The sequence below is a fragment of the Capra hircus genome, chromosome 19, assembly GCF_001704415.2.
Source record: "Capra hircus breed San Clemente chromosome 19, ASM170441v1, whole genome shotgun sequence".
Taxonomy (NCBI): Eukaryota; Metazoa; Chordata; class Mammalia; order Artiodactyla; family Bovidae; genus Capra; species Capra hircus.
The window spans coordinates 27,077,841-27,089,428 of record NC_030826.1 but is presented as its reverse complement, the minus strand read 5'-3'; the positions used below and the strand labels follow the sequence as shown (position 1 = coordinate 27,089,428).

General features: G+C 47.7%; 2 protein-coding genes across 8 annotated transcripts; one reads left to right on the top strand and one right to left on the bottom strand.

Moving 5' to 3' along the window:
- Positions 421-5,226, bottom strand: SHBG (sex hormone binding globulin). Of its 7 annotated transcripts, XM_005693523.3 has the most exons (11): positions 4,809-4,984; positions 4,488-4,597; positions 4,300-4,385; positions 3,924-4,128; positions 3,670-3,761; positions 2,701-2,890; positions 2,080-2,241; positions 1,683-1,842; positions 1,431-1,567; positions 844-1,051; positions 421-588 (listed from the first exon to the last, which is right to left on the bottom strand). In XM_005693523.3, the coding sequence occupies exons 4-11, from the start codon at positions 4,101-4,103 to the stop codon at positions 440-442; spliced, it is 1,278 nt and encodes a 425-aa protein (XP_005693580.1). In that variant the 5' UTR covers positions 4,104-4,128; positions 4,300-4,385; positions 4,488-4,597; positions 4,809-4,984; the 3' UTR covers positions 421-439. The 7 variants fall into 7 exon arrangements, with proteins under 7 accessions (XP_005693580.1, XP_013827697.1, XP_017920081.1 ...); XM_013972243.1 differs by lacking the exons at positions 4,488-4,597; positions 4,809-4,984 and adding an exon at positions 5,149-5,226 and having other exon boundaries at positions 4,300-4,460; XM_018064592.1 differs by lacking the exon at positions 4,488-4,597 and having other exon boundaries at positions 844-855; positions 4,300-4,460; positions 4,809-4,987.
- Positions 5,107-6,709, top strand: SAT2 (spermidine/spermine N1-acetyltransferase family member 2). Its single transcript, XM_005693528.3, has 6 exons — positions 5,107-5,395; positions 5,566-5,617; positions 5,732-5,815; positions 5,915-6,016; positions 6,151-6,191; positions 6,326-6,709. The coding sequence occupies exons 1-6, from the start codon at positions 5,330-5,332 to the stop codon at positions 6,491-6,493; spliced, it is 513 nt and encodes a 170-aa protein (XP_005693585.1). The 5' UTR covers positions 5,107-5,329; the 3' UTR covers positions 6,494-6,709.

The following is an 11,588-nucleotide window of genomic DNA, read 5'->3' as shown; positions in this document are numbered from 1 at the left end:
AGCAACAAAGCTCAAGTTCCAAGGCAGCTGCTGCTGAAAAGGGAGGTGGGCTCCTGGCTCCCAGAAGGTGACTGGTATTTGGGTGTGTGTCTGTGGTGCTGTTACTGAGGTCGCAGCCTAGGAAGTCATCATTTCCTCAGGAAGCCCTCCTTGATCCCCAGTGTAGGTCAAGGCCACTGGCCCTTGAGCTTTCTCAGTTCTCTGACTGCCCCTTTATGGTACTTATCAGAGTTTCCAATTATCTACTCACTTGTTAGTCTTTGACGGATGCCTGCCTCCCCCAGGGGACCACAGCACCGAAAGGACAGGAAGCAGGGTTAGTTTTGCTCCTCTGTATGACTCAGTGTTCAGCACAGTGCCTGGCACATTGCAGACCCACCATAAACATTTGCTGAATAAATGAAGGAGTAACATTCAAAGGAGGTTCTTAGGTGGGGATTTAATGGGTGGTGTCACTGCCATTGCCTGGATTCTGGGGACAGCTGTGAGTCCAGATGTTCAGGCTTCTGCTCTGGGCCCGGTCCATGTCCAGACTCTGGCCTTGTGCCCAAAGGCCATCCAAGCAAAAGGAGGCAGAAGCAGCGTCTCCTAGAGGGAGGGAGCATGGAGGGGACATTGGGGATAGGGGGACCTAGATCCAGAAGCTCCTCCCCACTTTTTCAGTTCTCCATCTTAAATATTTGAAAGCACTTCCTCCCACCACCCCCTTATCCTCTCTCTTTTCCTCTTCCCTCCCAGAGGTTTCCTTCCCCTAAAAATGTGCCCCTTCCCACTTCTTCCCCTGCCCTTAGCTGTTTCCCATGGTGTGCTGAGAATCTTCAACATCGCTCCGCTCGTTCTTACCTGGCAAAGCCCCTAGGAAGAGACGCCCCTGCGGCTGGACCCAGAGATCAAGGAGGGAGCCAGGGCCCGTGGGAGGCAGAGCAAGGATCTCCTTCTTTGCCCCCTGGCTCAAAACCACCCTGGACACAGTCAACTTCAGCTGAAGAGGGAGCCCCAAGACGAGGGGCAGATCCAGCCCTGGCCCCGACCCAGAAGACAACACCACTTTCTGCAGAGTGTGTGGGAAGGGACATAAGTGGGGGAGGGAAGAACGAACGGCACCCACTCCTTCTAGCCCCATCCCTGGCTGCCTGGATTCTTCCTCTCAGCCACACTATCTATGTCTATCCAGTCTATCTATCTCTGGCCATTCCCACCACTTCAGTCCTGCGTCTGCTCTCTTGTCTTGGCCTTCTATAAAACCATATCCACCCCCAAGAAAATATATAATCTAAGTAAAGGTCATTTGCTTGCTGTGGGCAGCTTTAATATGTGTCTCTGCACTGCCCCCCACCTCCCAAAGCCTTCATACTGTTGACATTCTGGAATTCCCTTTCCTCTCATTGCTCCTAGGCTCCACTGAGTATAGGCAGCATGCCCCGCCTTACTTGATCTTGGAGGTGGATGCTGAGCCAAGAAGGGTTTTCTGGCGTCCCAAGAGCAAGGAGGCGGCCTGAACCTGCTGCCAGCTGGAGTGCCAGGTCCAAGGAGAAGGCCCAGGGCTCTGCATGAGGCTGGGGAATGTCTAGGGGGAGAAATGATCCTTCTGAGGTCTTAAGGCTAGGGATTCATGGAGAGAAGGGGCTAGAGAGGAGGGAGATGGACACAGAGCCGGTCATGGAGGGAAAAATAGCCTTTACCTTGGAGACCAAATTGTGCACCAGTCCCTGGAGGGAAGAATATTCCAGGTTGAGACTCTAGAGCACAGCTTCTGACACTAGTGGGGACAGACGCCGAGGTCTGGGCCTGCTGGTCCAGCCAGTCATCCTGGCGCAGGCAGGCATCCAGGGCAGGGACCAGCTGGAGCCCATGGCGGGAGGGAAGATGCAGAGGATGTTGGAATCAGGATATCTGAGCCCCAGTCTCAGCTTCCCCACCCTGTTTATTCCCCTCTAAGACCCAAGCATTTGCCCTCCCCCACGCATCTCTCACCCCATCCCCTCTCCTTAAAATATGTAGATGCAGATCCCTATGGCCACCCAGTCAGCAATGTTTTATCAGCTTTGGTCACCGTTCCTGACCCTGGGATGCAGTTACCGGCAACCGGAGGTCGGAGGCAGGGAACAGCAGTCCTCCCAGTGCAATCCTCATGATGAGCTGGGAATTGTTGGCCAGTTGTCCAAAGACCTGTCTCAGACGCAGCACCTCCACCCCATCCACCCTGAGTAGCAAGGAATCTCCATGGACCTTCACTTCCATCTGCGAGAAGAAAAAGAGAAGAGGAATCAGAGGTCCCTGGAGCCTGCCTCTACCGCTTTATTCAGAGGTGATCTAGACTACGCCACACTGAAGACGGCAGAGTGGAAGGACTCGAGCTCACCTATCACGATAATCCCAAATCACAACTAACTGCTGAACAACCATCAACCAAAACCAAACCAAACCAAACCTGGAACCTAAGAGAGGCAGTCTGACAGAAAAAATATGTACTTGAAAGGTGAGCTGGTACCCCCAGCTCACTCTGGACCTGTCACTTACAAACTGACTAAGCCTCGGAACTCCCTTCTGAAAAAAATGCGGACAAGAATAGCAGCTTCAGAGGGCCTCTGTGTGGTTTCAATGTGGTGATAACAGTAGAGGGATGCCTAATGACTTGGTTCCGTTCCCTTCCTTAGACCAGCTCAAGATACGCTTCCCTCAGGACCAAATCTGACTTACCTGGTGCCACCTCCCATCGTCCAGCCGGGGTCCAGCACTCACTGTAAGCTGAGCCCAGTGATTATGAAGCTGGATTTCAGGCCTGCCATCCCGAAGCCCCAGCATAAACCAGTCATTCTTTGGGTTGGTATCACCATAAAAAATGACTCCCTCTGGATCCCAAGTCCGAAACTCAAAAGAGGAGGAGATTCTGGAAGGACATGAAAGGAAGGACTGTGTAGGGGGCGTGCGCTTTGAGCATAGACTTGAGGTTGAGGGAGGAGGAGTTCAGGTAGAGAGAAGGACAGAGAGACAGGGAAAAGAGAGGGACTGATGCACTGCTTACAATAGCCAGGACTTGGAAGCAACCTAAAGGTCCATCAACAGAGGAATGGATAAAGAAGACATGGTGTATATATATATACATGCACACACATACATATATATATGCATGGTATACACACACAATGGAATATTATTCAGCCATAAAAAGAATGAAACAATGCAACCTGGACAGACCTAGAGATTATCATACTAAATGAAGTAAATCAGACAGAGAAAGACAAACACCGTATGCTATCACTTACACGTGGAATTTAAAAACTGATACAAATGAAGTTATTTGCAAAACCAAGTCACAGTCATAGAAAACAAATTCACAGCTACCAAAGAGCAAAAGGTGGGGGGATAAATTGGAAGTGTGGGATTAACAGATACAAGCTATTATATATAAAATAGATAGTCGACATACTGTATAACACAGGAAACTATATTCAATATCTTGTAATAAGCCATAATACAAAAGAACCTGAAAAAGAATATATATATAACATGTTTTATAAATATATATAATTGAATCACTTTGCTGTACCCTAGAAATGCAACACTGTAAATCAACTATACTTCAATTAAATAAAGGGAAAAAAGAGGAGCTGATGGAGAGAGGGTGATGTCAGGAGACTAGGTCAAAGAATTGGGTCAATCTCATACTTTGTGATCTTGGTGAGGTTAAAAGTCATAATGGTAACGGGTTCTTGTCCAGGGCCATTGCTGAGGTGCAGGGCAGGAGAGTCTTCAGTTGTCTGTTGAAGAGAAAAGTAAGCCAAAATAAGGACATGCCAGAGACAGATGGAGGGGGAGGCATTGCTACCAGGCCAGAGGAGGAAAGCAAAGAAGAGGGCAAAGCCCCAGCATAGCTCACTGAAACACATGCAGGGCATAGCACCCTGTCCCCACTCCTGCACCTGGCTGGGGAGAGGAGGTCTCAGGGCCGGTCCTCCGTGGCTGGGAAGTGGTAGCAACAGCAGCAGCAGCAGCCCGTGCCAAATGGCCAGTGGACCTCTGCTCACCATAATCAGCTGCGGTCCTCTTTTAGCCTCCAATGACTCTGGGGCAAATGCGTAGGGGAAGGCAGCCTTCCACATGGTTGTTGGAGGGTTAAAGGTTGCCCTGGGGGAAGAAGGGGGGCAGGAGACAGGGCCACTGACCCTCTGGCCCCTCTGAGGACAAATGGAGTGAGGGACAGAGTTTCTCCACTACCCTCCCCCACTGTTGGGCAAGTTTATGAGCTGAGAGAGGACAGCTCACTTGCACTCTCCTTCCTGGGTCCTCCAAGCCTACCTGCAGAGGCTGCCTTGATGATAAACACGAGATCTAGAAACACTCCTGCCGGGCTACCCAAGTAGCATCTTCTATAAGGTCTAGAGCTGAGACACGGAATCCCAAACACCAGCTGGTTGGCTGTGGGTGAGTTACCCCACCAGTGTGCTTTAGTGTCCTGTCTGCAAAATGTGAAAAATAATACCTACTTTCTGGCGTCAATGCGAAGGAGGATGAATGGAGATAATGCAGATTCAAAGCCTGGTATCTGCTCTGAGCTCCTCCCTCGGTGTTTTCCCAGGCCTCTGAGGCTTGCCTCCTAAGGAGGGGTTGTCTCTGAGTGTGATTCAGTGGATACTAGGAGTTCTGCCTCCCACCCCTAGTTAGCTTCTTATCCGTTTATCACAACGCCGAACCATTTACCAATAGAAATTCATCCCTCTCTCCCTCATCCATTTTAAAATATAAATGCCCCCAGAAGAAGTCACACTTTGAGCCAGTAGGAAAGAGCTGGAGGTCTTGGGGCTCACCCCGAGTCTGGAGTCTGGGTGGGCTGGAATGGGTGAGTTTGAGCGAAGGGAAGAGCAGATAATCACTGCACTCTTCAGTTAAAGCAAGAGGTAATTTTGGAGCCGTGGGGTTTCTCCACTGGAGGCTGGAACACCCAGATAACTCGGACGAGAAAGCCTCTGCAGTTCAGCCTTGACCCCTGCCCACGGGCGCGGTCACGGGACTCGGCCACTGTGGGGCAGAGTCGGGGTGGGGGCGGGGTGGGGACATATCCGTTCTGCAAGCTGATTGGCTGGCAGGTGCGCGCTGGCGGGGGCTGAAATTAGGGGCGCCCAGACTGTGAGGACCCTTTAGTCCTACCTCTCCGCAGTAGCCAGAATCGAGCTTCCGCTTCCCAGCCCTCGGAGCCCCCACCGCCTCGCTCCCCGCCATTCCCGCGGCTTTCGGGAATCCGAATTTGTAGGCCCCTTAAAGGGTCCGAGTTGCTCGTCTCCCCTTCCTGCAGAACGGAAGACTTCGGTCCCTGACGTTGGGGAACAGGATGGCTTTCGTGATGATCCGAGAAGCCAAGGAGGGAGATTGTGGAAATATCCTGAGGCTGATTCGGGTGAGGGCTGCCGGCTCGAAACCAGGGTCCTAAGAGGGGGTCAGAGTGGCTGGGGTGGGGGGCGTGGAGGAGAAGGAAGTGGGAGTAGAGGGAGGAGCGCGCCCGGAGGTCTTGCTGAGGGAGCAGCCAGGCCCTCCTGCCTTCATCTAGCCTCTGCCCCCGCGCTGTAGGAACTCGCTGAGTACGAGAAACTCTCAGACCAGGTGAAGATCAGTGAAGAAGGTAGGGACCCAAATCCTGAGTCCTGACGGAGGCTGGGACTCCCCAGGCAATAACTGCAGGCTGGGCACACACCCAATCCTTTCTCTTCTCTTTATCCCAAACCGATCTCTGCAGCCCTAAGAGCAGATGGCTTTGGAGAGACTCCTTTCTATCACTGTTTGGTGGCAGAGATTCTTTCTGCACCGGGGGAGCCACAGGGTAAGAATACCCCAACTTTAGAGGTGCCCTCTCCAATCAGCCTCAAAGGTATTTCCCCCAGGTGCCCAGAGGCCTGATCCTTCTTTTTTTCTCTTGCAGGGCCCTGTGTGGTGGGCTATGGGCTATATTACTTCAGCTACAGCACATGGAACGGACGAAATATCTATCTAGAAGACATCTATGTGAAGCCAGAATATCGAGGTACTGGGAAGAGGCCAGGATGGGAGAAAAGCAACCCATGAAGGGACCACCATCCCTTGTCTCTCAATCCTAGCTTATGACCTTTGCTGGTCCTCTTCAACTCAGACAATCCTTCTTTTTTCTCCCCACATCAGGTCAAGGGATTGGTTCCAAAATAATCAAAAAAGTGGCTGAGGTGAGGAGAGGGATGGCACTAGGAGTTGGGCCCTGGCAAAGCCGAGCTCTATGGGAGGCACCTGGGTTGAATAGAGGGTGAGAAAGTCTTTTCCTTTTTGACTCCAGAAAAGTGAGCAGTGTCTTCTCTCACAGGTGGCTTTGGATAAGGGCTGCTCCCAGTTACGCCTGGCAGTCCTGGACTGGAACAAGAGGGCTATGGACTTGTACAAGGCCCTCGGAGCCCAAGATCTGACGGAAGCTGAGGGCTGGCACTGCTTTCGCTTTGAAGGAGAGGCGATGAGGGAGTTGGCAGGAAAGTGATGCCACCCCTGGGGGATTGCTGTTTCAGCTTCTCCATCCCCACAAACTGAACACTCCTTAGAGACTGTCTCCACTGACCAAAGCCTCCCTGAAGGAAGGGAAGGAGGGTCAGAGGCGAATATTCCCAGATAGAAAGAGCAGAAGTGAGGAAGAGGCAGGCCTTCCCACCTCCTTGTTAAGCGTGAAAAATAAATGAGAATGCCTTCTGTATGTTGATGTGGTGTTGAGTAGAAGAACTGAGGATTCCATAAGCTTCAGCTCCCCTCCCTCAGCATTCTGGTCAGTGGATGTTGCTCCTGGGGGTAAAACTGGGCCTAAGATGATATCTGGTCTTCCCTGATGGCTCAGTGGTAAAGAACTTGCCTGCCAATGCAGGAGAGCATGTTCAATCCCTGGGTGAGGAAGATCCCCTGGAGGAGGAAGTGGCCACCCACTCCAGCATTCTTACCTGGGAAATCTCACAGACAGAGGAGCCTAGCTGTCTACAGTCCATGGGTTCACAAAAGAGTCGGACACAACTTAGTGACTAAACAACATGACTTTTACCCTCAATGGACTGAGTACTGACTCTGGCCTGTGGTATATAGAAAAAGAAGGGAAGGGATCAGCTTGCGCATCAAGCTTGGTCAGGTTTGGGATCTGGACAAAGGCCTGCCACATCTGGCCTGGGCTTATGGAATTTAAGTCTGAGCCAGGCCCACCAACTCAATAGATGGAGCAGGCTGCCACCTGGTGGCCACATTTCAGGGACACTAGGAAGGATCACTTGCCCCAACTTTAAAAAAAATCCACGCATCTAGGGAGTGCTTTTTCTTTTTCAAAAGTCACAAAGTCTTTATTTTCAGTTTAGTAGAACTAAAATAAACCTTTAGGACCCATGGAGACAAGAAGGCAAACAGACTCATTTCCCACTTTCATACTATTTTATTACAAGTTATGCAGGTTTGTTGTAGAGAAGTTTGAAGGGACATATAAAAATAGAGAAGCAAAAGGCAGAGGAGAAAAGGAAAGATATACCCATTTGAATGCAGAGTTCCAAAGAATAACAAGAAGAGATAAGAAAGACTTCCTCAGTGATCAATGCAAAGCAATAGAGGAAAACCATAGAATGGGAAAGACTAGAGATCTCTTCAAGAAAATTAGAAATACCAAGGGAAATTTTCATGCAAAGATGGGCACAACAAAGGACAGAAATGGTATGGACCGAATACACAGAAGAACTATACAAAAAAAATATAGTTTTGTATACTTACTTTTTTGTAAGTAAGTACGTATAATAATGGTGTGATCACTCATCTAGAGCTAGACATCCTGGAATGCAAAGTCAAGTGGGCCTTGGGAAGCATCACTACGAACAAAGCTAGTGGAGGTGATGGAATTCCAGTTGAGCTATTTCAAATCCTAAAAGATGATGCTGTGAAAGTGCTGCACTCAATATGCCAGAAAATTTGGAAAACTCAGCAGTGCTGAGAAAAGGTCAGGAATAGGGCTGGAAAAGGTCAGTTTTCATTCCAATCCCAAAGAAAGGCAATGCCAAAGAATATTCAAACTACTGCACAATTGCACTCATCTCACATGCTAGCAAAGGAATGCTCAAAATTCTCCAAGCCACGCTTCAACAGTACATGAACCGTGAACTTCCAGATATTCAAGCTGGTTTTAGAAAAGGCAGAGGAACCAGAGATCAAATTGCCAACATCCACTGGATCATCGAAAAAGGAAGACAATTCCAAGAAAACATCTATTTCTGCTTTATTGACTATGCCAAAGCCTTTGACTGTGTGGATCACAATAAACTGTGGGAAATTCTGAAAGAGATGGGAATACCAGACCACCTGACCTGCCTCTTGAGAAACCTGTATGCAGGTCAAGAAGCAACAGTTAGAACTGGACATGGAACAACAGACTGGTTTCAAATCGGGAAAGGAGCATGTCAAGGCTGCATATTGTCACCCTGCTTATTTAACTTATATGCAGAATACATCATGAGAAATGCTGGGCTGGATGAAGCACAAGCTGGAATCAAGATTGCCAGGAGAAATATCAATATCAGATATGAAGATGACACCACCCTTATGGCAGAAAGTGAAGAAGAACTAAAGAGCCTTTTGATGAAAGTGAAAGAGGAGAGTGAAAAATTTGGCTTAAAACTCAACATTCAGGAAACTAAGGTCATGGCATCTGGTCCATCACTTCATGGCAAATAGATGGGGAAACAGTGGAAACAGTGAGAGACTTTATTTTTGGGGGCTCCAAAATCACTGCAGATGGTGAGTATAGCCATGAAATTAAAAGACGCTTGCCCCTTGGAAGAAAAGTTATGACCAACCTAGACAGCATATGAAAAAGCAGAAACATTACTTTGCCAACAAAGGTCCGTCTAGTCAAAGCAATGGTTTTTCCAGTAATCATGTATGGATGTGAGAGTTGAACCATAAAGAATGCTGAGCACCTAAGAATTGATGCTTTTGAACTGTGGTGTTGGAGAAGACTCTTGAGAGTCCCTTGGACTGCAAGGGGATCCAACCAGTCCATCCTGAAGGAAGTCAGTCCTGAATATTCATTGAAAGGACTGATGCTGAAGCTGAAACTCCAATATTTTGGCCACCTGATATGAAGAACTAACACATTTGAAAAGACCCTGATGCTGGGAAAGATTGAAGGCGGGAAGAGAGGGGATGACAGAAGATGAGATGGTTGGATGGCATCACTGACTTAATGGACATGAGTTTGAGTAAACTCCGGGAGTTGGTAATGGACAGAGAGGCCTGGCTTGCTGCAGTCCATGGGATCGCAAAGAGTTGAGCACGACTGAGTGACTGAACTGAACTGATAAAAATAGAATCCATAGCCTTACTTACATCACTGCTCTTAACCCTTTGGTATCAATTCCCTGGACTTTTTTCAATGTATATGTATACATATAAACATACATATAATTAGTTAAGTGTGTGTGGTTTTACTGGATCATACTCTTTTGCAAACATTTTTCATTTAGCAATAAACCAGAAACATCTTCCCATGCTATTAAACACATCGTCATTTTCAATGGTGACTTATTATTCCTTTTGTGGAATAACCATTGGTTAAATGGTCATGATTTAGATACCGGACAAGGACGAGCAGGTGACATAAATGTGTAAATTGTAAGAAACATGATGTATGCCGTCTAGAGAGTTGAAGTGCTGTGCTGCGCTAAGTCACTTCAGTTGTGTCCGATTCTTTTTGACACTATGGACTGTAGCCCACCAGGCTCCTCTGTCCATGGCATTCTCCAAGCAAGAATACTGGAGTGGGTTGCCACTTCCTTCTCCAGGGAATCTTCCCAACCAAGGGATCCAACTCAAGTCTCCTGCATTAGCAGGTAGATTCTTTACCACTGAGCCACCAGGGAAGCTCCATATGTAACACACAGTAGTGTTAATTATATTTATCATGGCATATATTACATGCCTCCTATTGAGTTTTTATTTTTGCTTTTATGTTTTTAATTTCTAAGAGCTCTCTTTTGTTCTCTGCATTTTAAGAATGTTCTGTTTTTGTTTCATGGATGAATGTTCTTTTCTTGTCTGAGAATATTCATAGGTTTTTAAAATAGTGCTTTCCTTCTTGGATAGTCTTTATTTCCTCTGTGCTTTTTTTTTTCTTTCTCTATTTGTTTAGTCTTTATCTTTTGTTTAAAGACTTTCCTCAAATGTCTGGTAATCCTCAGCTGTCTGCTTATATTTAAGATCTGTACACTGAGGTACTGATCGGCAACTGTGATTGTGTCTGTATAGGAGGTAGAGAGGCATGTAGACTGCAAACTTTTACTATAGGGTGATTCATGAGGCTGTTTCCTCAAGGAACCCCTAATGTCAGAACCCTTAGGTCTTTTTCCTTGTCTGATCAGATTTCCCAGAAGAGATGCTTCCAAACTTCTGCCTGGAGGGTATAAATCTGGTTGTACACAGAGCTGGGTGAAGAGGGAGTCTGGGGCAAGTCTGAACATTCAATCTCTAAACTTTCATTTAATCCTCATTTTTCGTATCTCTTTAGCTTTTAGCTATTTATCAATCTATCCATCTTTCTATCTTCCTCCCAAACTCTCTAAGTATTTAGAACTCCTAATGCAGGTCTTCCCTGACAGTCCAGTGGTTAAGACTCTATGCTTCCACTGCAGGGGCAGTGGGTTCAATCCCTGGCTAGGAACTAAGATCCCATTTACTACATGGTGTAGCAAAAAAAAAAAAAAAATCCTAAGACAGGCTGTGGCATTCTGTTGACACGTTTTGCACATCTTGTATAGTCCAGCTAAAATAATACCACCTAAAGGCAAGTCTGCTGAAAATCCAGTCACAGTTCCCACTGCTCTCAACACAAAGTCCAAACCTCTTGCCAGTCCATCCAGGCTCTGGCCCAAACTTCCATCATCTGAAACATTATTCCAGCCTTGTGTTCTCTTTAAGTCAGTTCTGTCCATATTAGACGCCTTCCAGTCCCTCAGATGCACTGTACTCTCCCCTCTGGACCTTCTGCACATGCCATTCCCCCTTCTGAAATGCTGTCTCCTGTTTTTCCACTCTCATCCTTGGCCATTCTGGACAAAGACAGGAGCAGATGAAAAAGTACAAGTCAAATCTGAGAGGACTGATGCTGCCAGATGCTTGGAAGTTATGATGGTGCCATTTCCAAAACAAAATTCTGCCACTCCTGTGACTTCAGGATCCAAAACCAAACTTTTTGGTTTGACAGCCAGCCCTCCTGATAATCTGTCCCACTTAATTTCTCTCTCCCTCTCTATTCCTCTATAACTCAACCATGTCCGAATCTTTGCAACCTAGGAACCGTAGCCGACCAGGCTCCTCTGTCCATGGGGATTCTCCTGGCAAGAATACTGGAGTGGGTTGCCATTTCCTCCTCCAGGGGATCTTCCCAACCCAGGGATCTAACCTGCATCTCTAAAGTCTCCTGCCTTGGCAGGCAGGCTCTTTACCACTAGTGCCACCTGGGGAGCCCCATCAGAATCACTGCTGATAGTCTAATCACTTTAGCATTTCTGCCACCTTAGTTACTGATGTTCTGTCTCAGGCACTCTTGAACGCACCTCTTCTTT